The sequence below is a fragment of the Punica granatum genome, chromosome 8 (assembly GCF_007655135.1).
Source record: "Punica granatum isolate Tunisia-2019 chromosome 8, ASM765513v2, whole genome shotgun sequence".
Classification (NCBI taxonomy): Eukaryota; Viridiplantae; Streptophyta; class Magnoliopsida; order Myrtales; family Lythraceae; genus Punica; species Punica granatum.
Window position 1 is genome coordinate 24,328,719 of NC_045134.1, and position 25,182 is coordinate 24,353,900.

General features: G+C 35.2%; 4 protein-coding genes across 7 annotated transcripts; all 4 read left to right on the plus strand.

Moving 5' to 3' along the window:
- Positions 1–632: 632 nt before the first annotated feature.
- LOC116187506 (auxin-induced in root cultures protein 12-like) lies at positions 633–1,924 on the plus strand. The gene is made up of 2 exons (XM_031516252.1): positions 633–1,153; positions 1,468–1,924. The coding sequence occupies exons 1-2, from the start codon at positions 710–712 to the stop codon at positions 1,714–1,716; spliced, it is 693 nt and encodes a 230-aa protein (XP_031372112.1). The 5' UTR covers positions 633–709; the 3' UTR covers positions 1,717–1,924.
- An 8,743-nt stretch (positions 1,925–10,667) lies between these two features.
- Positions 10,668–11,698, plus strand: LOC116188589 (cysteine-rich repeat secretory protein 55). Its single transcript, XM_031518042.1, has 2 exons — positions 10,668–11,079; positions 11,174–11,698. Exons 1-2 carry the CDS (start codon positions 10,715–10,717, stop codon positions 11,619–11,621), a joined length of 813 nt encoding a protein of 270 aa, XP_031373902.1. The 5' UTR covers positions 10,668–10,714; the 3' UTR covers positions 11,622–11,698.
- Positions 11,699–12,016: 318 nt separating this feature from the next.
- LOC116188588 (pentatricopeptide repeat-containing protein At1g05600) lies at positions 12,017–15,217 on the plus strand. Of its 4 annotated transcripts, none has more exons than XM_031518038.1 (2): positions 12,017–12,187; positions 13,551–15,217. In XM_031518038.1, the coding sequence occupies exon 2, from the start codon at positions 13,583–13,585 to the stop codon at positions 15,086–15,088; it is 1,506 nt and encodes a 501-aa protein (XP_031373898.1). In that variant the 5' UTR covers positions 12,017–12,187; positions 13,551–13,582; the 3' UTR covers positions 15,089–15,217. The 4 variants fall into 4 exon arrangements, with proteins under 4 accessions (XP_031373898.1, XP_031373899.1, XP_031373901.1 ...); XM_031518039.1 differs by lacking the exon at positions 12,017–12,187 and adding an exon at positions 12,210–13,118; XM_031518041.1 differs by lacking the exon at positions 12,017–12,187 and adding an exon at positions 13,337–13,414.
- Positions 15,218–15,653: 436 nt separating this feature from the next.
- LOC116188591 lies at positions 15,654–17,288 on the plus strand. Its single transcript, XM_031518043.1, has 3 exons — positions 15,654–15,961; positions 16,497–16,549; positions 16,814–17,288. Exons 1-3 carry the CDS (start codon positions 15,880–15,882, stop codon positions 17,000–17,002), a joined length of 324 nt encoding a protein of 107 aa, XP_031373903.1. The 5' UTR covers positions 15,654–15,879; the 3' UTR covers positions 17,003–17,288.
- Positions 17,289–25,182: the final 7,894 nt, after the last annotated feature.

A 25,182-nucleotide genomic window follows, 5' to 3' on the forward strand; every position in this document is an offset into this window, starting at 1 on the left:
CTGAGGATGCATCTACTAATTGGAATGTCCAGAATAAAAAAGAAAAAGTACTTATCAATGTGAATTGGTTCGAGCAGTTTAGCGTTTGTCACCTTTAAGCAAGATCTTGAGTTCGAGTGCCGTGGATGGAGAAAATCTACACCGTGATAGTTTTATTCCCTAGTGGGCCGACATGGCTCGACTGCATGAGTCTGAGCCAATTGAACTTCCAAATATTGGAGTTGACTCCCAAAAAAGAAAAAGAAAAAGCACTTTCCAAAAAAATACTTCGTCATTAAACGCAATTATTTGGCTTTGGCTGCTTACAAACTAAAAGCTTTTCATTAATTTTTTATTCTTTTTTCCAGGTATATGTATACTTATGTTTTGTTTTTCACAGATAAACGAATACAGAAGTGACAAGAATTGAATCGAAAACCTATTGATTCTAAGCAAAATTATTGGTCACTGCATTACATTCATTTTCCATGGTTTACTCTATTTAACAATTTTTAACAGAAGATCGAGTATTTATCTCTATCTCCTGTTTAGACGGCCAAACCCAAAAAAAGCAATAAACAGAAAAACAGAAAACATAACGATTCTCGCTGGAGCGTTCCCTCCACGGTCCCCTCTCCCTCTCTATATATTATTCCCTCCACGAATCACACGAAACCAACCAAAGCCCTAACCACAAAACTCTGCTTCCACTGTGAGAAGAACAACAACAATGGCAGCATCCGCCGCGACACGCGTTTCTCTCCTCCTTGGCCTCGCAGTCCTCTCGGCCCTCGCCAGCCCCTCGCATTCCCTCGATTGCGCCTCTCAGAAGTTCTCCAACAAGAAGGTCTTCTCCAACTGCTCCGACCTCCCGAAGCTCGGTGCCCGCCTCCACTACACCTACGATGCCTCTAACTCCTCCCTCTCCATTGCCTTCACCGCTGCACCAGCCGCCGGCGGTGCGTGGGTGGCTTATGCCATCAACCCCACTAGTACAGGCATGGTTGGGTCCCAGGCCCTCATGGCTCTTAAGCTCGCCAATGGCTCCGTCTTTGCCAAGACCTACAACATCATGGGCTACCATTCCATCGTCGAGTCGAAGCTCTCATTCGAGGTGTGGGACCTCACTGCCGAGGCCTCCAACGATGCTATGACCATTTTCGCCTCCCTCAAGGTACGAACATCGCGGGAATCATACTGTCTTCCGGAAAACTGTTTTACAACTAAAATTGTTTTTCCTGAAACACTGTTTCCCTATCTTTTTATTTCATGAAACAATAACTTGTTACATATTAGAGAACAAAAATTAATTTTTTTTTCCTGATGACGTTTTCAATTTTCAAAATATATGCACGGACCTTTTTTTTTTTTTTTAACTGTATCGAACCTATATTAAATCCATCTCAACTGCAGAGGATCTAAATCCATCGATTCTCGAACCAGCTTCCCCTTATCTCCTATTATGACATTACATTCCTACTGTTGCAGGTGCCAGAGAAGGCAACCAGCTTGAACCAGGTGTGGCAAGTTGGTGGCGCCGTCATCGGCAACCGACCATCGATCCATCCTCTGGAGACAGAGAACAGGGCATCCATGTCCCAGCTCACACTGGCAGCCTCCAGCAGCCCTGCCCCCGCACCTTCTGGTCACTCCGCAGCTGTCCCGGCATTCCAAAGGGGCAGTCTCGCTGCTGTTTTAGGGCTCGCTCTGTTGGTCGGGAGCGCCATCCTGTCATGAAAGATTTGATTTATATTAAGTGCCGAGCTGAGAGAAGGGAATTATAATAGGTCGATGTATGTATGTATGATCTGTTATCTTCTTCAATGTTCTCTGGACAGCTTCCGGACATACACGGCAGAGGTTCTGTTGCTTTTCTTATTTTCCATTGTGAATGCAAATGTTAAAGGACAACTTGAGATATTTATTCTTAATCCCCTTCTTTCTCCCTGTGATGTTATTGCTTGTCAGGAGATTTAGATTATTTTATGCCTTCCCTTTTCCGGGTTACGAGGAAAGTATATAGATGAAGGAAAATAAAAGGATATAAGAATTCTCAATGTCGAGAATCAAACTGCGATCCAATTGATTCCCTGCACTCATGCATGCATGAAACAGAACTGAAAGATTTTATACATTGGAAACAAAGTAGACTAGAAACCAAATCTCTTTAGATGATAGCTGGGTTTAATGGTCAAGGGGCAATATGCCCACACTATCGAAGGGAAATTTTTCGTCGATTCTATCTCGCCACGTGCAATAAGAAAGAAGGTAATTGTAACAAGAAAAATGCCTTTTATGCCGAAAAAGTAATCCTGCAAATTGCCGAATGTGTGGGGCAAAAAAATTGCGCGTGATCATGATCAAAATTACCAGTAGTGCCATTGTGTCTATTCAGCACACCACTTCGGCAGATTCTGTCGGCAGAATTAGCATTGCTCTTTTAACAAACGGCTGCCGTGTTAGTCGTGTAAACTACTACCATAATCTATACATAATATATAATTGCGAGACGATAGGCGATTAATGTCATCACTCCAAATTAGTCACCATCAGCCCCTCATCGTACCCATTGACATTAATTTTGTATATTCATTTATTACATTGTTTAACAGTAATTAACCAACAACATTAATTAACTCATTAAAAATCCAAATAAATAATTAAATGTTAATTAAATCATAATATTAATTTAATCCGTGTGCAACTTAATTTTGAATTAATATCTAATATAAAATATATAAGAAAATATAAAATAGTCTACACATTTGCTAAAATATATCAATTTGCTTAAAAACTAAAAATCGCCTTTTCATCACAAAACTATAAGCTATGGATTATAAGACATATCTCTTAGAACGATTTAGCATTTTTATAGGCTATATAGCTAATTAAATTATTCATAAAAAAAGCTAATTAAATTATTCCTAACAAGAAAACGTGAATTGCAACCTCAGCATATTAAGTGGAATTAAATGTTACAAACAATTCCAATAAATGAAAGTAAATTCAAGTAGAAAGTCAATTGGGATTTGAAGAGAGGGAAATGGTAATTGCAAGCTCAACACATTAATTTTCTTACTCCTGTGCCCTCTCTCTCTCTCTCTCTCTCTCTCTCTCATATAACTCCAAGGCCAACTCCAAAGGGTTTGGCCTAATGGTTAAGGAAGAGTTTCAGTATCCACTCGATTCTAAGTTTGAAACCCCTTAGAGCCACCGGAGCGCCTTTGGCTTACTTACTCCGCGCGTCGCCGGAGGTTTACAGATCCCTGGGAATTAATCGGGCAAAACCTGGACACCTCGAGTTAGCAAAAAAAAAGAAGAAGAAGAACTTCAAGGCCTTTTCTTTAACTGCAAAGTAACTGCACTGCATAAGTACTACAAAATTTTAAAAAAATTAAAATTAGAAATTAGAAATCAATAGCAAGATTTCAATCATTATTGAGGCGTTTGGTTTCAGAGTTAGAGTAATTTTGATTTTGATTGTGGAAAATGACAAATGTTGTATAGTATGTTGAGTTAAAGTTAAAGTTGACTTGGGAAATGTGTATTTTTGTTGTGTAGTGAGTTGAGTTAAAGTTAAAGTTAAAATTTTTGTGATTGTAACCCTGAAAACAAACGGGACCATTTGAAAGCAAGTTAGATACAACAATAATGCAAATTTAATTAAAAATGATAGATAATAAGAACAAACTTTGATTTAGATAGCGACAAGTTTATTGAATCATACTCGATTCCATTTAACTTCGCTTTAATTTTTTCTCAATTTAACAACACAATAACTACTTTTTTTTATCTTTTTCTTCGATTTAATAATAAATTATCTCACATATTTTTCTTAATCATTATTACAAGTAATTTTTTAATACTAAATTCTTCTAACTATTCATTACTTTCATCAATTCAACAATAGAATCATTACATATTTATCTTCTTATTTTTCAATTTAATAATAAATTCTCTTACACAATTTTTCTTAACCATTATTACAACCAATTTTTTAATAATAAATTTTCTCAATTACTTTTATCTTCATCCCGTATAGTTAAGTAGAATCATGCTCTACTAAGTTACCAAATGCCACCTAAGTACATTTGAAGTAAGAATATAAAGGGTTAATGACAAAAATAAAAACATGAACTTTGGTCATTTTTTCACTTCTGGCACAAACTTAATTTTTTGGCCAAAAAAAGTAAGAACTTTGATTTTTTTTGCCACGTTAGGCATTTGTGCTATTTTCCATCTATTTTGCTAATGCGGCGCCAAACGGTGCCCATGCAGCAAACGGTGTCAAGTCACGTCAACAAAAATAATAACAAATTTAATTTTTTTTAAAACAAAGAAAAAGGCTTTGATCATAGAAGGGGTGGGGGCTCTCGGCCGGCTGGCCAGCCACCCCCCTTACCCCTACCGATTGAGGTTGCTGGTGGCAACCCGGACCCCTTAAATTCGTTAGAACCCATTTGACCATCTTTTTTTTTTTAAGAGGGTTGGCGTTGGGGCGGTGGTCGACCGAGACCCCTACCTCTTCTCCGATCAGCGCCTTTTTTTCTAAATTTTTTTAGCATTTTTAGTATTTCTGCTGACATGGTGTGAGACGTAGGCACTATTTGCCGCCACATTAGCAAAATGAATGGAAAATGATATAGATGCCTAACGTGACAAGAAAATCATAGTTCGTGCCTTTTTATTGCTAAAAATAAATTTCGTGTCAAAAGTGAAAAAATGGACAAAGTTCATGCTTTTTTGGGTCATTAATAGTAAAATTATTAATCACTTAAAACATATAATATTTATCGTTAATAATATTGAAAATAAAGATTATGTTCATCAATACAATAAACATTAATGTAAAATTGAAAATATAAGTTTCATAAAGATTATGTTCATCAATATCACGATGACTATTTAAAACAATCTTAAATTTGATTTACGAACTAATTCGTTCAATTTTTACAAATAAAAAATATATTCAAACACATATATTGCATATTAAAATAAAATTATATCCGCAATAATATATGGATAATTTAACTTTTTCTATATGCAATCGTGAGGTGTTGGTGTGAGTTTGCTTTTTTTTGACTAATCTACTTCCATGATCGCAAATCAAAGATAGATCAGTCATACTCGGTCTTTAACAAACATTAAAAGACTTCATTAACGGGGATTGGGGTTAATCTAGACGGAACCCCTCCAACACTCAAGTCAATCCTTAGTTAAATCAATGTTCATTTTCACTATGCAATAGCTAGTATTGAAAATTCAATGACCCCCACTAGTTCGGTTTCAAAGCCAAGCCAATCTAGGAGTAAAACTCAAAATCCCTCATTTGCGAAACTTTTTATATCTATAAAATTCAAATTCAAGACCTCACTTAAAAAGTAGAAATATTGAATCCCTTGAACCAACCACGTGGATAAAAATAAATTATTATTTAATCCACTTAATTTCGAGGCAAAATTAAGTGTGCTTTTCATGGGAATTAGCTATTTTGCTTCTGGTAACTACTTTTTTGGAATACATATGCTACAGAAAGTGCTAATTTAGGATATTGAGAAAAAAAATCAAAAGATGGTGTAGCGTAATGATGCATGTCTTCGCTTAGTAACCAAGCGATTCCATATTTGATACTGAGTTGGACTATCCATATCCATTTATTAGCTATTATGATTTCCATTTTATTGTATTAGGTCCTCTCATGTGGCAAAAAAATATCTATATATATTTGGGGAAAAGAATCCATGGCTTTCAAGCATCGACACTTTCTAACTAGGCCAACTTTTTTTTTTCTTTGCCCCTTTTGGCTAAGTGATTCAATTCGATGTCGACATACTAAGAGCACTTAAAAAGAGTTGACATGTCTCCAATTCCGTGTCGTCGTGCAATACATGTCTCAAAAGTAAACGCGTATTATGAATCAATAGGATCATGATCATTTCGTAGTATATATTCAGTAATACATCATAAATGTAACTAGGCAAACAAGTCTCATAAGCCCTAAAGCCCTACAAATGCCAGTGTACGGACCAAACATTCGAGTTTTTGTCAACAACATGATGCGTTGTGTACAACGTAATTTCTACATCCCTAGCCAGACGAACTGCTATAGTACTTGTATTTCGGTCGCATCTCCACATCAAGTGAAGTTGGCACGGTTCGGTATTATAATTTTGAAAAATCAAAAGATAGGACCACAAAAACACAGAATTCTTCTCTCTGTATTTTTTTTTTCCTTTTTTGTCTAGATAGCAATGTGAGCTAACAACTAGCCCACCTTAGAGCTGAGGTATGCATTTATCAAATTTTGGCAGCTTCAGTGGTTTTCAAAATGTGGACACAATTGAATTGAACGGTCATAAAGGGAAGCAAACTCATTATATATATATATATATATATATATATTTCACATAATGCTGATTTTATTTATTTATTTATTTGTGAAGGGCTTTAGTTCTCAAAGTTGTCCACTGGATCTATCTATAGTGTTGAAATTATGTGAAGTAAGATGGGACCAGCAAAACTCTACTGGACTGATCTAGCTATTGCCTTGCATTGCAGTCCCAAGGATCACTTTCAATTTGGGCATGTATTAGTTCAATATAATAGAAGTTTGCCAAATTACAGTAATTCAAAAGAAACAGGAGAAGGGAAATGGAACGGAAATTTCAATATGTGTAATCATCACGAATTTAGCTGAAAATAAAATGATTGTGTTGGTCAAGTCCGATAAGGTGACATAGATGTTCACCCAATCTATACATTAGGTGTACAACGAACTAAAATGGAAGTTTCTCCAAATTTTAAAGACACTGGGCTTAATTGGTAAGAATCAGTTCAAGTGGGTCGACGTCTTTTTTCTCTTAAATAAGATCTTGAATTTGAGTTTTACGAATGGAGAAAATATTTGATTAAAAGATATTTATCTCTTAATGGGCTATTCCGATTCGAACTAAATTAATCGGAATACGCATAGAAAAAAGATACTAGGCATAAAGAAAAGGTGACTAGTGGAGCCATGCATGTCATTATGATGACATGGTGACACAAATAAAACTCTAAAAATTTATCGTTACCAATAAATGGGAAATCTGTAGAGAAATTCGTTTATTGACCCCAGAATTAAGTGGGTTTCGGAAATTGTGAGAGCAATACTCTCTATAATTTCAAAAAAAAAGTCCACTAAAAGGTTAATTGGGCTTCGTCAACTAGGCTTTTGGAGTGGGACTAAATCACCATTACCTGTTAACTAGTATAAATTACTTTTTATGACAGAGAATTAAGAAAATAACATATAAAGTTACGATTAATTTAGATGATGTGTAGGATGAATATTCATATCTTCTATTTATAGGATGCTGAAATATTGAATTTGGAAAAAAAAATACATATCCCGAGGGTTCTATTCAGTAATCAAGAAAATTACTTGATATCATACATACATTGAATGAAGAAGATATCTACTTGGTATTCTACATAAGTAGATTAGAGACAATTTACGTATGAAATATTAATTTGAAAATGGACAAATACAATGAATCTTTGATTTATAATTAAATTTTCCGAGCAGAGGAAAGGACGATTAGCCATTAGTCGAGAGTTTGTTAATAAGCTCTCATATCATCAAATGACGATCAACCATGAACTAAGGATTTACTGATGGAGCTCTCATAACATCGCTGCTCAGCGTTTATATATTGTAATAGATAGGATGGACATGATTTAATCGGACAGTGATCCATTGGAAAATTACTAATATGCATTTTCCTACATAGTCAATCTACTTTCTTGTTCGCCCTCCAAGAATCTCACTCATGTTCCATCTATATTTTTCCATCCTTACTTGTAATTAGCTATTTCACCCGCGCATTGCGCGGAAATATCACTCATAATAGGAATTTTTAAAATTTAATAAGAAAATTATTCAAATGAGTTCATGAACATATCAATTAATTTATAATTATAGAATTAACTCTTTAGTAATTTTCAAGTTAAACATAAATTAAAAATGTTAAATTGTTCATAGTAGATAAGCTCTCTTTAATATTTTATTTGTAAGAAAGAAACTTTATCCACTTAAAAGGCATTTTATATATATATATATATATATATATATATTATCAACATGATTCCTTAGAAAGCTTAAATTATTTTTTCGACTAAATCTTGGTATTCGAAATCCTAATTTAGGCCCCGACTAATCCAGTTGAGTCGGGACAGCCCAATAAGGGTTAAACTCTCCCAACATGGATTTGAAAAGCAAAAATTATTTTGAACAAAATTAACGTAATTAACTAATATAATTATCAGATAATTTTGTGGTTCACTTATCATTTTTGTAATTTATTTTATTTGAAAATTTGTATATACAGTTTTATATCTAAATTCTTTTGCAATATTTTTTTTCATTTACTAAAGTAATTATTTAATTCTTATTCAAGTAAATGGTTTTCATCAAATAATACCAGTTATTAAGTGAAAAATCATGGAAAGCATATTAATTCTTTGAAAATATTAATTACTAATATTTTTGCCAATTTAATTATAAATATAGTTTACACTCTTGAATTATATGTTTATGGGCTAAGAAATGTTAAAATTGAATTAAAGAATCAAATAAGTTATATATTTCTATTTAAAAAATTAATTACTTTAAATTCTCTATTACATGGCTTCTCATTTATTCTATGATCCATAAGGATTAACTCCCCCTTTCTCTCTTTGACACGTGGCACTACCTTATTAACCTTAGGATGACGCGTGGCGTCGCCTCGTTAAATTTTTTTTTGCTATTATATAATGAAAACAACCTTATATAGCACAGTTTTTACCTTATTTTCACTTCCTAGTATGTTTTTTAAAGTTGTCACGATCTAGCACGAATTACCATTTTATTCCCGGATCTAGCACACCGTTAAACTCCTTCTAAAAACCGTTAAATTCCGTTTAACGATGTTTAACGGTGTGCTAGATCCGGGAATAAAATGGTAATTCGTGCTAGATCGTGACAATTTTTAAAAACATGCTAGGAAGTGAAAATAAGGTAAAAACTGTGCTATTTTGGGCTATTTTTTCTTTTTTTTATTTGAATATTCACTGCCCAGAAAAATTTGAAAATTAGTGTGGAGCTTCTTAATAATATCAGGAACATGGGTTAAAAGTTTAAACTATTTTTGAGATCGGATGGTTCAAAAAAACTATCAAAATTAGAATACCGAAAAAAAAGATAAATATTTTTTATCTGAAGATTCACTATCCAGAAAAATTTGAAAATATGTGTGGAGCTTTATAATAATATTAGGAACATGGGGTAAAAGTTTCATCTCGTTTTGAGATCGAGCGATTCATAAAAACTATCAAAATCGAAACACCGAAAAGATAGGTAAATATATTTTATCTGAAAATTCACCGCACAGAAAAATATGAAAATCTGTGAGGGGCATGAGCAGTTATAATTTTGGGACGAATGGTCATTTGATTGAAAATTCAAATAAATAATTAATTAATTAATTAAAAAAAAATTTTATGAGACATGTCCCAAATAAAAGACATGTGTTTTTCCCCCGATGGTGCCTATTGAACATATATAAATAGAGGATTTCATGCCAAAAGTTAGTATGGTCGATTAATCAAAATTCTAGAATATTGAGTGAAAGAGTTAGGGTGTTCTATCAGTTTGCTAATCGTAGTATACATAAAGGCTTTGTTGTATCATCGAAGAGACTCATCAGAAACTCAATAGCAACTTTGTGTGGGGGCAAATAACTATTTTCGAAAAACGTTAATTCGTGCCTCAAAGCAATCGTTGATCGAAAATCGTGTTTGTCATCTTTTTCGACTTCGAGTTCATGATCGACATCATCTTTTCTGACCGTCTCCGAAGTTCGCCTTCTCCGAATCCGAATTCGGTTCCGTCATCGTCTCTGAAACATGCACCCTCATGTATAAATCCCTAGCACAAATCATCCTAGAAATTATGCAAGATAATTCTTTCTATTAGATCACATGTATGGCTTAGGACCTGACTCATCTGTCACGTGGATTTGTAGGGTGTTCATATTGGATCATAAAATTAATCAGACGTAATCTAGACACCCTCATTTGAAAAAAATAAAAAAGAACTTACGACTAACTCGCAGTCATTGAAGCCGCCCACTCAAGTCAAAGTCAACTAATCTTGCAATAATGCTAATGCACCATTTGGTCTTGGGCCGAGCCCATATTTCAAAATGGAAATAAGATCTTCTAGAAAATGCAGATTTTTTTTTCTTTCCATATTTTCGATTATAATAGAATCCCAATCTAACAAAAAGATGAAAGAGCATGAAAGAAGAGTAAATAAATTCATGGAGATGATTAGAACCCAGAATCTCTTAGTTCAAGTAAAGCCGTGCACTACTTTAATAAGTATTTTCTTAGTGGCAAATGGGCCGATGATGATTCTATTTTTCAATGTATATCACTTAGTATTAGGAAGTCTAATAAATTTCGATTAATTGATATAGAAATCATATCTGAATATTAAGGAATAAATCTTTTTTAATTGTGAATTTTTTCTGATTTATAAAATTTGAGTTTGAGATTTTATGTAAATAAAACAGATGTGGAAGTGCATGTATCAATTCACGTTTCATTGAATTATAAGTATTTAAGTCAAATATGTCTGCTCGTGGTGGTCACTCCCACTATACCAGTCCCTACATAGCCTTGAAAATCATCATTGAAGGATAATACTCTAATGAGCCGAAGCCGAAGGAACATTAGTCCTTTGCGAAAAATGCTCTTCTTCCCCTTCTTATTTCTGCTAGTATGCAATTGCATAGCTGAATCAGCTGACCCGTTAGGCCAATTCTGCAACCGAAACTCGAATATCAGCACTGGCAGCCAGGTCTCTGCAAACATCGATCGTTTGCTACCCCAGCTAGTCTCGAAGACCGAATCCGATGGCTACATCGCCACCTCATATGGTGAGGACAAGGACAAGGTGTACGGCCTCGCACAATGCCGAGGGGACGTGAGCCGCGATGACTGCTCGAGCTGTATCCAGGACGCTGCGAAGCAGATCCGTCAACTATGTCCAAACCAAGCCGATGCCAGGATCTGGTACCGTTATATATTAAGTTCCGAGGATCAATTAATGATAATTATAGAAGATTTATTTTATCTGGTCCAACACGAATGTCGTTAACTTTACTAGGTACGACTACTGCATCCTCCGGTATAGCCTAGAGAATTTCTTCAGCAAGGTCGATACATCATTCGGGATATTCTACTACAATGTCGATAACGTGACTGATCCCAAAACTTTCAACAAGGAGTTGGGTGATCTAATGGACCGGATTGAATCACAAGCTGTCAGGCCTAAGAATGGAGGACTTGGGAAAGGCGAGAGCAAGCTCTCACCATTTATCACGCTCTACGCTCTGGTTCAGTGCACGAGAGATTTGGCTCCGTTGAGCTGCGCCCAGTGCCTCGCAATCGCAGTCGGGAACTTCCCAAACTTCTGCGATGATCGGAAGGGATGTCGGGTCTTATACAGCAATTGTTACGTCCGATACGAGCTTTACCCGTTTTTCTTTCCCCTCGACACGAATAGTACTCAAGTAGAGTCAATAGCGAGCGTAATGAGAGTAGTTTCTCCTTAGACTTGCATCATCTATCCTGCTTAATATTTCCTCTTTCTATGTTTCACGTAGACAATAGTAAGGGCAATTCGCGATTATGATGTTTCGTGAAGATCGATCGGAATAAGCAATCGTTGAACTGGACATCGGGAACGTTGCCACAGGCATCGGGATCTTGGGATCCAACAGATATTTACAGATGAAATATTATTAGAGTAAAATACAATTTGTCCCCCAACATTTAGATCTAGTCGTAAAGTGTCTCCTAACCTTTAAAAAGTTGCACTATATCACCGGATATATTAAAAAAGGAATGCAGAGTGCACCACTTTTCCGGTCACTTTCTGGTCAAATATTAATATATTAATTTGATATTTCAAGAAATATTTTTAAAAACTCAAAAAATTGAAAATTGAAAAAAAAAAAAAAAGAAGTGGAAGAAAAGGAGATTATCCGTCTTTCTCTGTTTCTCTCAGCGTCTCTCGAACTCCATCAACAAAGCTTTGCAACTCAGCCCAGCAATGGCGGCCACGGAGATCTATAGCCTCTTCACTATCAACAAGTCGGGAGGTCAGATCTATGACAAGGTACACATCTCCTCACACATGCGTATAGAATGGCCGGATTTCGTGTAGTTTGGGAGTGAATTTGAGGTGGTGTCCGATCAGGACTATGGACATGAACGACAGCTTGAGACTGGCGGCACTCCATGCACGCCATCTCCCAGCAGCTCTCCCCGACCGTCGGCTGCTCATATTATTATCTATCAATTCAATTACCACGCACAAACATTACAACATGCTGCATCCATTCACGAAACCACATCAGTTTCATCGGAATTCTTCACTATTTTATTTTATATTACATGTACATTAAGAATCACCGATGATTATTATTCATAGTCGCATAAGGCTAAATTATTTGAAGGACTGATGATGATTAATTGAACGTACTTCTGATTGTTCATCGACAAGTATGGAAATGCATTTGGTGTCCTCGGGTTGAGCCTAATCATGGGCCACTAGGTTAGCTGCGGTGGGCATGGGGCTCTAAGATTATCTTTTGCGGACCTCCGAGATATTACCGATTCAAGCGAGTCGCGTGCATGAAATGCATTATATCGAGATACTTTCTCATCTAGGAGATGCCGATCGATATAGAGGGGTTGGGACCATGGCCGGCAGCCACTACCTCTGCCCGAGGTCGTCGGCAACCTCTGAGACGGCTAGGGACCTTGGAGAGGGGTTGGTCCCCGCTTGTGGCAGGTCCAGCCCCCAACTCTATCTAACTGTCCGGTGTCTCCATTGGCCCTTAAAAAAAAAATCATTTGAAAATTCAAAAAAAAGAAACGGTGACCGGCTTCACTGGTGACAGCCGGTCGACCGCAAAATGCCACTAGGTGTCAAAGTAACATAATGACATGCTAGAAGAAACCGCAAATGTTATATTATTTGATCACTGTCGGTCGGCCAAATTCTCGGGGGATCAGCTGAGGCTCTCGCTGGTCAACACTTCAATGTACAACCTCGTAACCGCCTTTTCTCTTTGATTCCATTAATCTGGCACACGTGATGTGATTGAATGCCGTGTTTTGTTGGGCACTGTCGGGGTTGCTTCGAACCTGTTTGCGGAATTGCCGCTGAGAGTTCTTCGTATCAGAAATTAACCGGAGTTTTTCTCTTCGTGCCCACATGAAATGAACTGGTTGAATGCATTTCCAAACGTCGACTATGGCATTGCAGTTAAAGAACAGAAATTACTTGCTCGTCAGAATGGGCTGCAGGAGTAAAGTTCTCAAATTTATACAATCAAGGGTGAAAGCTTTGATCTTGAGAATCTTCTTGTGTTAGCTGAATCTTCTGTGAGCATGAATTTGTGGAAATTCTTTTCTTATGCGGATTGCTATTTCGTTTGTTGCGCTTGAACTTGAATATGATTTCCTTCCTGCAGATTTTCGAGGCGTTTGTGCTGATTAACTATGCATGATGCCAATTAGATGGCCACGGCTGCTAAACCCGACTCACCTTCGTCAGATCATACAGTGTCAGAAAAACCCATTGACAGCTCTTCACATCTTCAGAGAAGCCAAGCTCAAGTACCCAAACTATCGGCACAATGGACCGGTATATGGCACAATGATCAGCATTCTTGGGAATGCTGGGCGTATCAGTGAGATGAAGGAGGTGATCGAGGAGATGAAAGCAGACTCGTGTGAGTGTAGGGACTTGGTCTTCTCAGCTGCTATTAAGACCTATGCCGCACATGGTTTATTGGATGAAGCAATCATACTTTTCAGAGAGCTTCCTCATTTTAACTGCGTGAACTGGACGGAATCGTTCAACACCCTCCTACAGATAATGATCAAGGAATATAAGCTTGAGACTGCTTGTAATCTCTTCCTAGAGAGCTCTCAGGGATGGGAAGTGAAGTCCCGTGTTCGGTCTCTGAATTTGCTAATGGATGCTCTGTGCGAGATGAGGCGATCTGATCTCGCCTTGCAGATATTCCAGGAGATGGATTATCAGGGTTGCTATCCAAACAGGGAAAGCTATGGCATTCTAATGAAAGGATTATGTGAAGATGGAAGGTTAAATGAAGCCACCCACTTGCTGTACTCGATGTTCTGGAGGATATCTCAGAAAGGTAGTGGTGAGGACATAGTTATTTACAGAATTCTGTTGAATACTTTATGTGATAATGACCAAGTGGAGGAGGCCATCAATATTCTTCGTAAGATCTTAAAGAAGGGATTAAAAGCTCCGAAGCGGTCTCTTCAGAGCATCAATCTTAAGGAGTGTACTAGGGATGACAGTCAAGAAGTTGGGGTTGTCAAACGTTTGATTAACGATTGTCTAGTTAATGGTGGAATACCGAGTTCAGCAAGTTACAGTGCAATGGCTATTGATCTCTTCAATGAAAATAAAATAGTTGATGCTGAGAAAGTGGTCGCTAAGATGAGAACCAAAGGGTATAAGCCATTGAGTTTGATCTACGAGGCGAAATTGACAGCCCTCTGTAAGGAGGGCAGGGTTGAGGAAGCAAGGGAAGTTGTTGATGAGGAGATCGTAAAGGATAGTAATGTTCCAAGCTGTAAAGTGTATGATATCGTGATAAAGGGTCTTTGCGATCACAAGAATTCTAAACTTGCTGTTGTATACCTCGAGAAGATGTCTAAAAAGTTCGGTTTTAATGCGTTCAAGGAAACTTACGACATAGTACTTCGTGGTCTCTGTTCTGAAGGAAATTTCATTGACGCAAGTCGAGTTTTGGAGCAGATGGTGATTAAGTCGCACAAACCTCATGCAGACATTTTTGGGATGATTGTAGAGGGTCTTTGTGGGGTAGGCCGGCAATATGAAGCTGTGATGTGGTTGGAGGAGATGGTCAGCCGGGGTAACCTTCCAGAAGTTCCTGTCTGGAACTCTTTAGTCTCTTCTGTTTGTTGCAAAATATCTGAAATTGAGCTTGTTAGCAGTCATTCTGATTAAACGCTCAGGTAGTAACTGCTGATGGATTTTTTAGGCCCTCAAGAAGGGAAAACTGCACCTGCAGCTTTTGCTTGTAAACTATATACAATATATTTTTAAAGTCTATGAAATCGTGATTACTCTCGACAATAGTTCCACATGTACAGGACGAAGATAGATGCCCAATTCTCGATGCGAGTAATATCGCATAGTAAGATTTAAATTTTGAACATTTTTCATAATTTTATGGCCAAAAGAAGAAAGTTCTTGCCATTTTTTAAATTTTAGATTCTTCCCAGAGTAATATGAATGTATGAGCCCTTACAGGATCTCCACAACTCATCTACCTCGAATTCTCGAGACAATTCCCAAACTGCAAAAGATCCAATCTTCATCTGCTGCTTCTTGGTGGGCAAAGGGGAATGTGAACCCACAGATGGGATTCCAAATAATTATTGCCTCGAAATCCCATCTTTGCCCTTCAAAACATCTCCCTCAATGGTAAAATATTCCGAAAACCTATGGGCACTTTAGTACTTTCCGCCTCACAAGGCCATTGATTATCTTTGCATGGAAGGGTCTTTCGAAGGGCAGTCTGTCGACAGGGGGATGTAGGGGACCTCTTTCTGGTGTGTTCCTCTGATTTACAACAGATTTTGGCCATTTTCTATTTTCATTTATCTCTCATAGGATGAGGTCAGTAATAGACCCAGAGCCCTCTTTCACACTTCACTCTATCCTTATAATATATTGTCCTCCTAATTTCAGTATCTATCCTCTTCTAAAGCCATTCTTTCCAGTCTAGTTAGAAAATGGCCGATACTAAACTATCGCTCCTCCACATCTTGCTTCTGTCATTCATCAGCTTTCTTCTTGCAGCATCTGCTATACAAGGTTCTTGTCTACCACATTATGTTTATTACTTCTTCTCATCTCCTTGTTCATTATTGGATATGCTGCATTTCGTTTTCAGCTTCTATTATTGTTCTGTGGCTTGCTTTGAATGACGAACTCTGTAGGAGTTTTTGGGCGGACATCGGTTTTAAATATTTGAGCCTAATCAGTGATATCCTCGAGGTCACGCTTGAACATTATTTAATTGACTCATAGATGTTCAATGAAACTCTTTAGCTTTCTCTCTCAATGTTTCCAACTGAAGTCCATCACTCTGAGCAGTCATTTGTTGAAGCATACATTCTTCTCTTTTCCATTCCGAGTGCTTTTTATGTTTTCTTGTCTTTCAACTTTAGCTCTTGGCTCGTTCTTCCTTGATAAGCTTCATAATGTTGTTGCCTTGTACATTTTCTGATTTCATATACTGAGAAAACATACATAGTAAATGTCTGCTACATTGAGGTGGCTTTCGTTATTTCTTCATCGTATCATTGTTATGCAAGAGAGCTTATTCATTTTGCGTGTGCTTTTTCAGGATCAAGAACTCAAATGGGGCAATCTTATCATCTCAATTCACTCCATTTGAAGGTGAGGAAGAGTACCAGCTACATTTATCAACTGTTTTTCAACTGATTAAAGACTCTTAGCAAATGCAGAAGCAAGCTTTCCCAGCGTACTTGAGCTGTTAAAAACAACTTTTGAGTTAGCTCCTGATTAGGTCTTTGACTCTTTTCCCAACATGTCTAGTCTTGGATTCTGTTTCTTTTGAACACATAGTGTGCATACTCTTGGTTTCTGGGACTCGATATATATTCTTCTCGGGAGTGAATTCTCTGCGCTATGTAAAAACAGGGGAAACTCCAAGAAGAAGGAAAGGAGAACAGGAACTCAAGGAGGCTAATGATAGGATCTACCAGACCGACTTGCACTTACAATGAATGCAGAGGATGCAAGTACAGATGCAGAGCAGAGCAAGTCCCAGTCGAAGGCAACGACCCAATTAATAGTGCATACCACTACAGATGTGTCTGTCATAGGTAATGCGTGAAAATTTCTCCGTGCTTTCGGAGTTTCATTCTTGTTTAGTTCTCGCCGGGTTTGGACCCAGCAATTAGAAGCAGTTGTCAAAAATCTTAGAGTAAAAAAAAAAAAAAAAAAAAAAGAACCATGTCCTGTTTGTTCCTCTTATGCCAAGTCTATTATTTCGTCTTGCCCGTTTGATCACTTCAATTCAGCCGTTCATCATCCTAATTTTGAATGTTTGTTGCATATCAAAGAGACACTTCCAATATTCCCTTTTTCCATTATCAGAAAGTGTTGCTGAGAAGGGACAGAGAAAAACGAAAATGAAAAATGAATCACATGTTCCTCCGGTCCATGAATTATGTTGTTGTCTTACTAAGCTGCAAAGCCTTTTCTATCAGACAGCATTGTAACTTCGTTATTGTAAATAAGAGCAGATTTGATGTAGCCATCCTTTTACAGTAACAATTCTTGAGTAATTTCTCTCTTCGTGATTCGCCTCTTCTGTATCGAGAAATTCACCCATCCAGTTCATGGAGAATTTAGAGACTCCTTTCTCCTGTCAAATCAGCACTTTGGAGTGGTCCCTAAACTAATGTAACAGTGAGGGTCGACTAGTAAACCGTCCATAAACTAGACGGGCCAGAGGAATACCCCTTGTGTCAATATTGGCATCATAAAACCTCAGTTGTTCTTGTTTTTCATTGAAGGCCCCGATACTGCTGAATGAAGCATATATCAGTGCAGTGTGCTAAAGAGAGACAGTCCTATGATGCTGAGATTCATACTGGGCAAGACTTCACTGTAATCTCATAACCCAATAGTTACCCACTACCAGACCGAAATAGAGGCGCCGATGGCGAGGGCAGTTATGTAATTTTGATTCATAATTGGGGGAAGGGTGATGCCGAACGATGTGCAGAGAACAGTCGATGACTAGAGCTCCACGTACACACTGTCAGGCAGGAAAAGAACGGCACCTTCGTTATCTCGCGGAGCCCACGCAGAAAGGATCGATTATTCCATTACATTCTCTTGGAAATCTCAAGTGAAAAGCGTTTCATGGTTGAGGGTATAGGCAAGTCCATAACATCTAACAAAGGCTTATGGAAGGAAGCCTCAAGAAAGTTAGGAATGGTATATATGCCAAAATTGAATTGTTACCAAAGGGATTGTTGGCCATATGGAGGGTGATGGGCCCCTCACTCTACTGCCTTTTGTGGATTCTTCTGGGGGGGCGTTGTTTTAAACCAATATATATGGCCAATTTTGCCATTTTGTGCCATTAGAATACACAAGGAGGGGTTGCCCATGTGATCCTTTGTTAGCTTATTTATGCCTTATTAGTTTGGGACCACTCTCGTGTGAAACCAAATCAGAAACCGTTAAAAAGGAGGGTGAAATCTTTTCCCCTAGGACCCTCCAAATGGCCAAAACCTAACAAACCCTAGAAGTAACAAACTCCATGAGAACTAAGGGGTTTCATTGTTGGAAAGTATAAGGAGCCAGGCTCATGTGTCATGGATATATCACGTTAGTATTGTTTCATAACACTCGATAAAAGTTTTATTGTTTTATAAAATAATATTATATCACAAATTTCTGACCACTCGTGTGGAAAAACTATTGACTTATGACATGTATCACGTTATTATACATGTTACACATAAGACTTTCTTCCTGATGCGAGGCAGAGTTTGATACGAAAAATCTAAATGATTCTGTATCTTGCATGGGTCCTTTTCACTTGAAGTGACCAGCAAAACTCACTTTTCTGATATAAATTATAAATAGTGATACAGGAGGATTTAGGAGAAATTATTGATTCATGTTATTAAGGATGAAACTAGAGATAGTGATAAAGAGTGATTTAGTAGAAGAGGATTTATATTATGGGTTTTTTTTTTTTAACTTGGTAACTGATATTATGGATTTGCATTTCTGTGCAATTGAGACTTATAACTAGCAAGCTAGACTGGCCAATTCAGGGCTTAGAAACGAAGCCTTTTTCTCCAGTCATCAATCAATCAATACATTTTGGATTGTGCTCGAGGCCAAACACTAGGGCCAAAGCCCAAACTCTGTTTTATGTTATGTTCCGTCCGGTTCCATTTTATTTAGCGATATTATTGGAGTTGCCTTGCCTTGTTTCTCTATTCTTTGATTTCTCCGTATTTGAGCTCCATCCTCCTTTAGATCTCAAAAGAAAAGCCTTTTTCTCTTCTTATTTTTTTTCTTCTAATGAATCTATCATTCAAGTAAACCAACAAACATCCTAACTCCTTAGTAAATTTTTGCAATCCTCTAATCAGTCTTTGAAGAAAAAAGGAAAATCAATATAGGTTGGTTTCCGTTGGTCTCAGTTCAAGTATTTTTAGATAGAGAAAAATATATAATTGAAAAGGTGTTATCCCTTAGTAAACCAAGCGACATCATGAAACCTGAACCAACAAGAGTCCATTAAGTGAGGTAGTCATGGTGCAGAGCGAGAAAATATATATATATATATATATATGTATGTATGTATGTATATAGGAGAGCGACAAAAGGAAACAATTACCATTTCATAAGCTTTTAGTAGCTAGGGTTTGGTGATACAAATCGTTCATGAACCGTGCATGCAGTGAATCGGGTAGAAATTTCCACTCGAGGCGTATGATCCGTGAAGGACTCTCATGTGCACTATATCTGCAAATGTATGCAGCGTAGTACCATATTTAGATAGCGTCTGTACCCTTTCTGGGGTACGAAAGATTCCCGATTGAAGATGAGAACGGGAGGCTGCACGCAGAAGAAAGAAAAGAAGACAGCAATAAAGCTGTGTCCCTGATTTTTCTTTTTTCTTTTTCTTTTTTCTTTTTTTTGTAAGTATTGACGACGACGACGACGATGAGAATGATTTTAGTACTGTTTCTGACTTAACATTAATTGTTAAAATCTCAAAGTACAACCCAATGGTCGCACGGTTCTGTCATGTTTTCTCTACTATAGCCTCTTGCATTTTTTGCCATGCAAAAGTCGAGCTCGTTCTATAATTCGGTCGGGCCGAAAGCCATATCGATGATTAGTGACGGATCCTAGCTAATTTTCAGAGGGTTCCTTGAGTTATAAAAGTGTCCCTTCGAGAAGTCGTGTACATAGCTTGCTGCAAGCATGGTAAGATCCATAATCTATGATAGTTGATTTACCCCGCCGGAATTGTCCAGCCTTCGCTTCGCGGGATAAAACCAAGATATCTTTTGGACGACCAAATACGAAATTCTTGACTTATGGATGCATTTCACCCCATTGGATATGCTTACGTTGCGTCTAATTTCTTGAGGTGTTTTTTTTTTTTTTGCCAATTCTAGATTAATAATCAATCACTGATAGGGTTGTGCAAAAAATCCCAAAAATCGAACCGTTCTGTAAAACCATTTCGAACCGTATCAAAAAGACCGAATTAATCGGTTATGGGAATAATCTGGTTCGAGAATTTGAAGGGAAAACTAGTTACGGGATGACTGCGGTTTTCAAAATTAGAAACCGCAGTTAACCGTCATGTCTCAAATATATATTATAATTATATTATTATTATTAATGTTCATATAATATAAAAGTCAGTAGAATCTGTCTTTGAGTCCCTAATTTTAATTCGGCTATTCCCATTTCACTTTTACATACTGATCTATATATTTTATATATATAATATAATATTATAATTATAATTATAAATAAATGTCTAACAATATAATCTAAATCCTCAATTGGCTAATCCCGTTTTTGTCATTGTGATGTGTAAATTTTTTATGAAGGGATTGGAGTCCGTTAAGGTCTTGATTTTAGAAATTTTTTTTATTTTCTCAATATTGATTAGGTTCAGTCTGGTTAATCGAACCTGAAATTGGTTTTATTTCGAGACGGTTTTTTTATTATGATACGATTATGATTACGGTTACTGAAATTTTTGAACCGAAAATTAGAAACAGTTCCAGTTTACACTAAAAACTGTCCCATGCCCACCCCTAATCACTGATTGTCTATGAGAAAAATTTTTTATCTTTCATATAGTTTCGTTGTGTTATAATTTCCTCAACATCAACTGATCTATAAAAACTAAAATAGTTGCATCATGAAAGTGGGTAGCATAGTGGTACACGTTTTTGCTGGTAATAAAAAAATTTCAAATTCGATACTAATTATGGGACTACCCATAATCTTTTATTAGCTATTTAAGATTTTTTTTATTGTCCTAGCTAGACTCAGGGTTCTCTCTTCTGATTGAGAGAAGAAATAATGACATCATACAAAAGGGTATAGAATAGTGAGAGACGTACACTCTCTTATAATACTTGCAAGCGATTGGACTACAACTGTCATTGTCGAAGTTTATCATTTCATGCCCTACTAGGGTACACATAACTGCACTTTGCCATGGGGCCAAAACTTATCTAAAATGATATATTATATAGATATAATATTAAGAAATTATTATTTTTTATACCTACTTATTTTTAAGTGATTATAATATTATAAGACAATAAATCTAGAGTATTCATGGGTCTTTGAAGAATAAACTTCTCGTTATAAAATAAATATCATTATTATTTTTAACTGATCTTATCATATAAATTCAAATATTTGAAACAATAGTTATAAAATAATTAAAACATAACGTGGTACTTTTTAGTACAAATAACCCATACTTCATTTGTGCCCTTCTTTTCTTGCTTATAGTTAGAATTTTTTTTACAGATTATATATTTAAAAAATACAAAAAATTATATATAAGTAAAATTAACTCCCAAAAGCAACTAATAGGGTTACACTTATCAGGTTTAGAATTGTCAATTTGCTTTATCAATAAATAATTTTGGTAAAACATTCTAATATCATTATAAAATTTGAGAAAAATTCAAAAAATTCATATTTCATTACTTTAGCCACAATAAACGTCTGATATATAACATATAATTTTAAATTACTTATATAATTACAAATTGATATATTAATTGTAGTATACAGATGTCCACACTCAGTATATAGTAAAATATATTGTTTAATGTATATAAGAGCAAGGTCTTGCAAACTAATATAATTTAGAAAATTATTAATAAGTGATAATAAATATGAAAATTGATTCTGGATAGAATATTATATGTAGATATATGTAATTAGCTAAAAATCAATTTATATAAATAACAATGCATAATTTCATAAATATAACAAATTTTAATTAATGTTGTCCCACTTATCAACAAAAAATTAACTAAATGAATTTAAAGCAATTTTGCTTTTTAAAGATCTAAATAAATTATATAACTCTGATAATGATAAAGTACATTACAATAGATAACACGCTAAAAGAAAAAAAAATTGATTGTTTATATAATTTTAAAAGAAAAGGAATTTATTGCAAGCCACTAATTTAATGATACTAAGGTCATCTAAAAATAGAATTAATCATAAATCACTAATTTTATGAATTTATGATTTATAAAAATTAAAGAAATATAACTAACATGTGAAAATTAAAAGCCCACATACCAATGTTTTTAGAGCAAAAATAGAATTGCAAATTAGTAAATGCATGAACGGATTATCCATGATAAATCGTTGTAACATATTAATGATTTAATAGATATATAATTCATACATATTGAATAAGACAATTAGTCTCAACATTACTATTGGATTATATATACTTAGTCTAATGTTATTGAAAATTATTGTTTTGAATTCCAATTAATCATTATTTTTGTTAATAAGAAATATTTTGTTAAAAATGTGAGTAATTTTCATAAAAATGATAATAGGTGTGAGATAATGAACCCGTGCAACGTACGGAATAAAAGACTAGTTATATCTATAATTATATATTATCTTTAAATGCGTTCTTTTTATATAGACTCATTCAAATATATAAAACTTTTTCAATATATTATTAATGTCATGATCATTATTTAGTCATTCTCTTTATTGACTTTTTTATTGAACTAAACTTGAATGTAAGACCTTTCTATTTGTTGAAATTTATTACAATTTATCATGCCAATTCAGTTAAGTTTATTCTATATTTTTTAAGAGATTTAATGAGGGATAAATCTTTTGGTGCATGTTCGATCTAAAATTTTAAGTTAATATACGGCGGAACTCAATCCTCTTATGTGCCAATATTTTCTTCTTAATTTTTAAATGCGAGTTTCAGCTTAAAACTCAATTGCATATATATAATTCATATTATCATATATGATATTATTATTGTTATTTCACGGAGTGTGTCTTGAATGCGTTAAATGGTGTTGACTCAATGTTAAGTCAAATAGAACATGATGTACTTTAAGAAAATGAAACGCTTTCATTTTATAAATTTATAAAAATTACATTAACAACGAAATTAATTTTCATCTTTAGGTATTCTCGTATGGATAAAGGAAGAAAAAGTATTCTTTGTAATTCAAAAAAGTATGTGTATAATTAGTATACTTTTTTAAGAAGGATACAATAAAAATAAAGAAAGTCTGACTATTAATGAAAATTTGTAAAGGAAAACAAAGTATAACGTCTACACAAAACTCTTTAGAAAGGTAAAATAGATGAGGAGAATATTGTAAAATGCATGGTGTCTAATCCTATAGTGGTGATAAAAAAAAAGGGAGAAAAGCTTCCACATCAAATCGACAAAAAATATGATGTTATATTTAGTTGTGAATTCTAAATGTTTGCTTCCTTAAGTGACATTATTTCTATATATAGTAATCATAAAAAATAGAAAAAAATTGCACGTAATAGAGAAAACATACATAAAAAGGAACTTTAAAATAAGTGGTCTAAACATAACTGTCAATCGAGTTACATCTCTACATTGTTAGAGGGGTTAAAAGCACTGGATAAAAGGAAGAAGATAAAGAGAGAGAGAGATAGATAAGAGATAAAAAGTTCCCCGGTCACAACCTAAAATTTGAAAAAATAAAATATTACATCTATCTTAATTTAGATATATCTGGTACTTTGATACCAATTTTATTCTAAGTTTTCTAAATAAAGTTGGGGATGAAGATATTTTTTGGAAATAATGGTCCAACTATAACAACTAGATCAACTGGCCTGACGGGTCTATCAGATTATCCGGTATGTTATTTGGGTCAAATTTGAAAACATTAAAGAAAGAGAGAAACTTAAAAAAATGGAAATTACAAAACTATATTTTAAAAAAATAAAAGATAATAATAATTTGTCAGACTATAATGATCAAGTTATTTGGCCTAACGCGTCGATCGGGTTACCAACAATAAGGGGTCAATTGGATTACTTAATACTTTACCTAGGCCAAATTGAAATACAATAAGGAAATTGTAAAATTAAAAGAAAACAAAAAATCTAAAAATCTAAAAATACAAAAACAAAAGTGGCGAGTGGAGAAAGAAATCTCCACTCGCCCGTAAGTCCTAGAACGGGACCTGGTTTCACTTCTTATATTTTATTCTAAGTTTTCTAAATAAAAGTTGGATTTTTTGAAAATAAGTGATCCAACTATAACAACCAGATCAACTGGCCTAACTAGTTGATCGTATTATCTAGTATCTTATTTGGGTCAGATTTGAAAACTTTAAAGATAGGGATAAACTTAAAAAAAATTAAAAAAATATGTATTTTTAAAAATAAATAATAATAATAATTTATCTTACTATAACGATCAATTTATTTGGCCTAACGTGTCAACCTGATTACCAACAATAACGGGTCGATCCGATTACCTAGTACTTTGCTTGGGCCAAATTGAAATACAATAAAGAAAATGTAAAATTAAAAGAAAAAGAAAAAGAAAAAGATCTGAAAATACAAAAAAATGTGGCGAGTGGAGAAAAAAAATCTGCACTCGCCCCCGGGACCTGGTTTCACTTCTCGCGTAATAATATAATTGTTTCGTCTTTCTCAATCTACAACTGACATATCTCAGAAACCTCCCTCTTATAATATATACATATGAAAAATAAAATAAAATGCAAAAGTAATTTTCTTTCTTTCTTTTTCTTTTTTTTTCAAAGCAAAGTAAGGTCCCATCACTACAAACCCAAATTTATAGTAGGTTCTTTGAAACATTTTCATGATTCTCACAATAGTATAAACAATTCTGCTTTCCGTCTTTGATAATATTGTTTTATGTACAACAACGACTTTAAAAGTTTTATAACCGAAAAATTTAAAGGGGGAGGAAA

Coding starts and splice junctions, on each gene's coding strand:
- LOC116188589 (XM_031518042.1), top strand. CDS start 10,715: ATGAGCCGAAGCCGAAGGAACATTAGTCCTTTGCGAAAAATGCTCTTC. Junction 11,080..11,173: donor CAAGCCGATGCCAGGATCTG/GTACCGTTATAT, acceptor TAACTTTACTAG/GTACGACTACTGCATCCTCC.
- LOC116188591 (XM_031518043.1), top strand. CDS start 15,880: ATGGCCGATACTAAACTATCGCTCCTCCACATCTTGCTTCTGTCATTC. Junction 15,962..16,496: donor TGCAGCATCTGCTATACAAG/GTTCTTGTCTAC, acceptor GTGCTTTTTCAG/GATCAAGAACTCAAATGGGG. Junction 16,550..16,813: donor TCAATTCACTCCATTTGAAG/GTGAGGAAGAGT, acceptor ATGTAAAAACAG/GGGAAACTCCAAGAAGAAGG.
- LOC116188588 (XM_031518038.1), top strand. CDS start 13,583: ATGATGCCAATTAGATGGCCACGGCTGCTAAACCCGACTCACCTTCGT.
- LOC116187506 (XM_031516252.1), top strand. CDS start 710: ATGGCAGCATCCGCCGCGACACGCGTTTCTCTCCTCCTTGGCCTCGCA. Junction 1,154..1,467: donor CCATTTTCGCCTCCCTCAAG/GTACGAACATCG, acceptor CTACTGTTGCAG/GTGCCAGAGAAGGCAACCAG.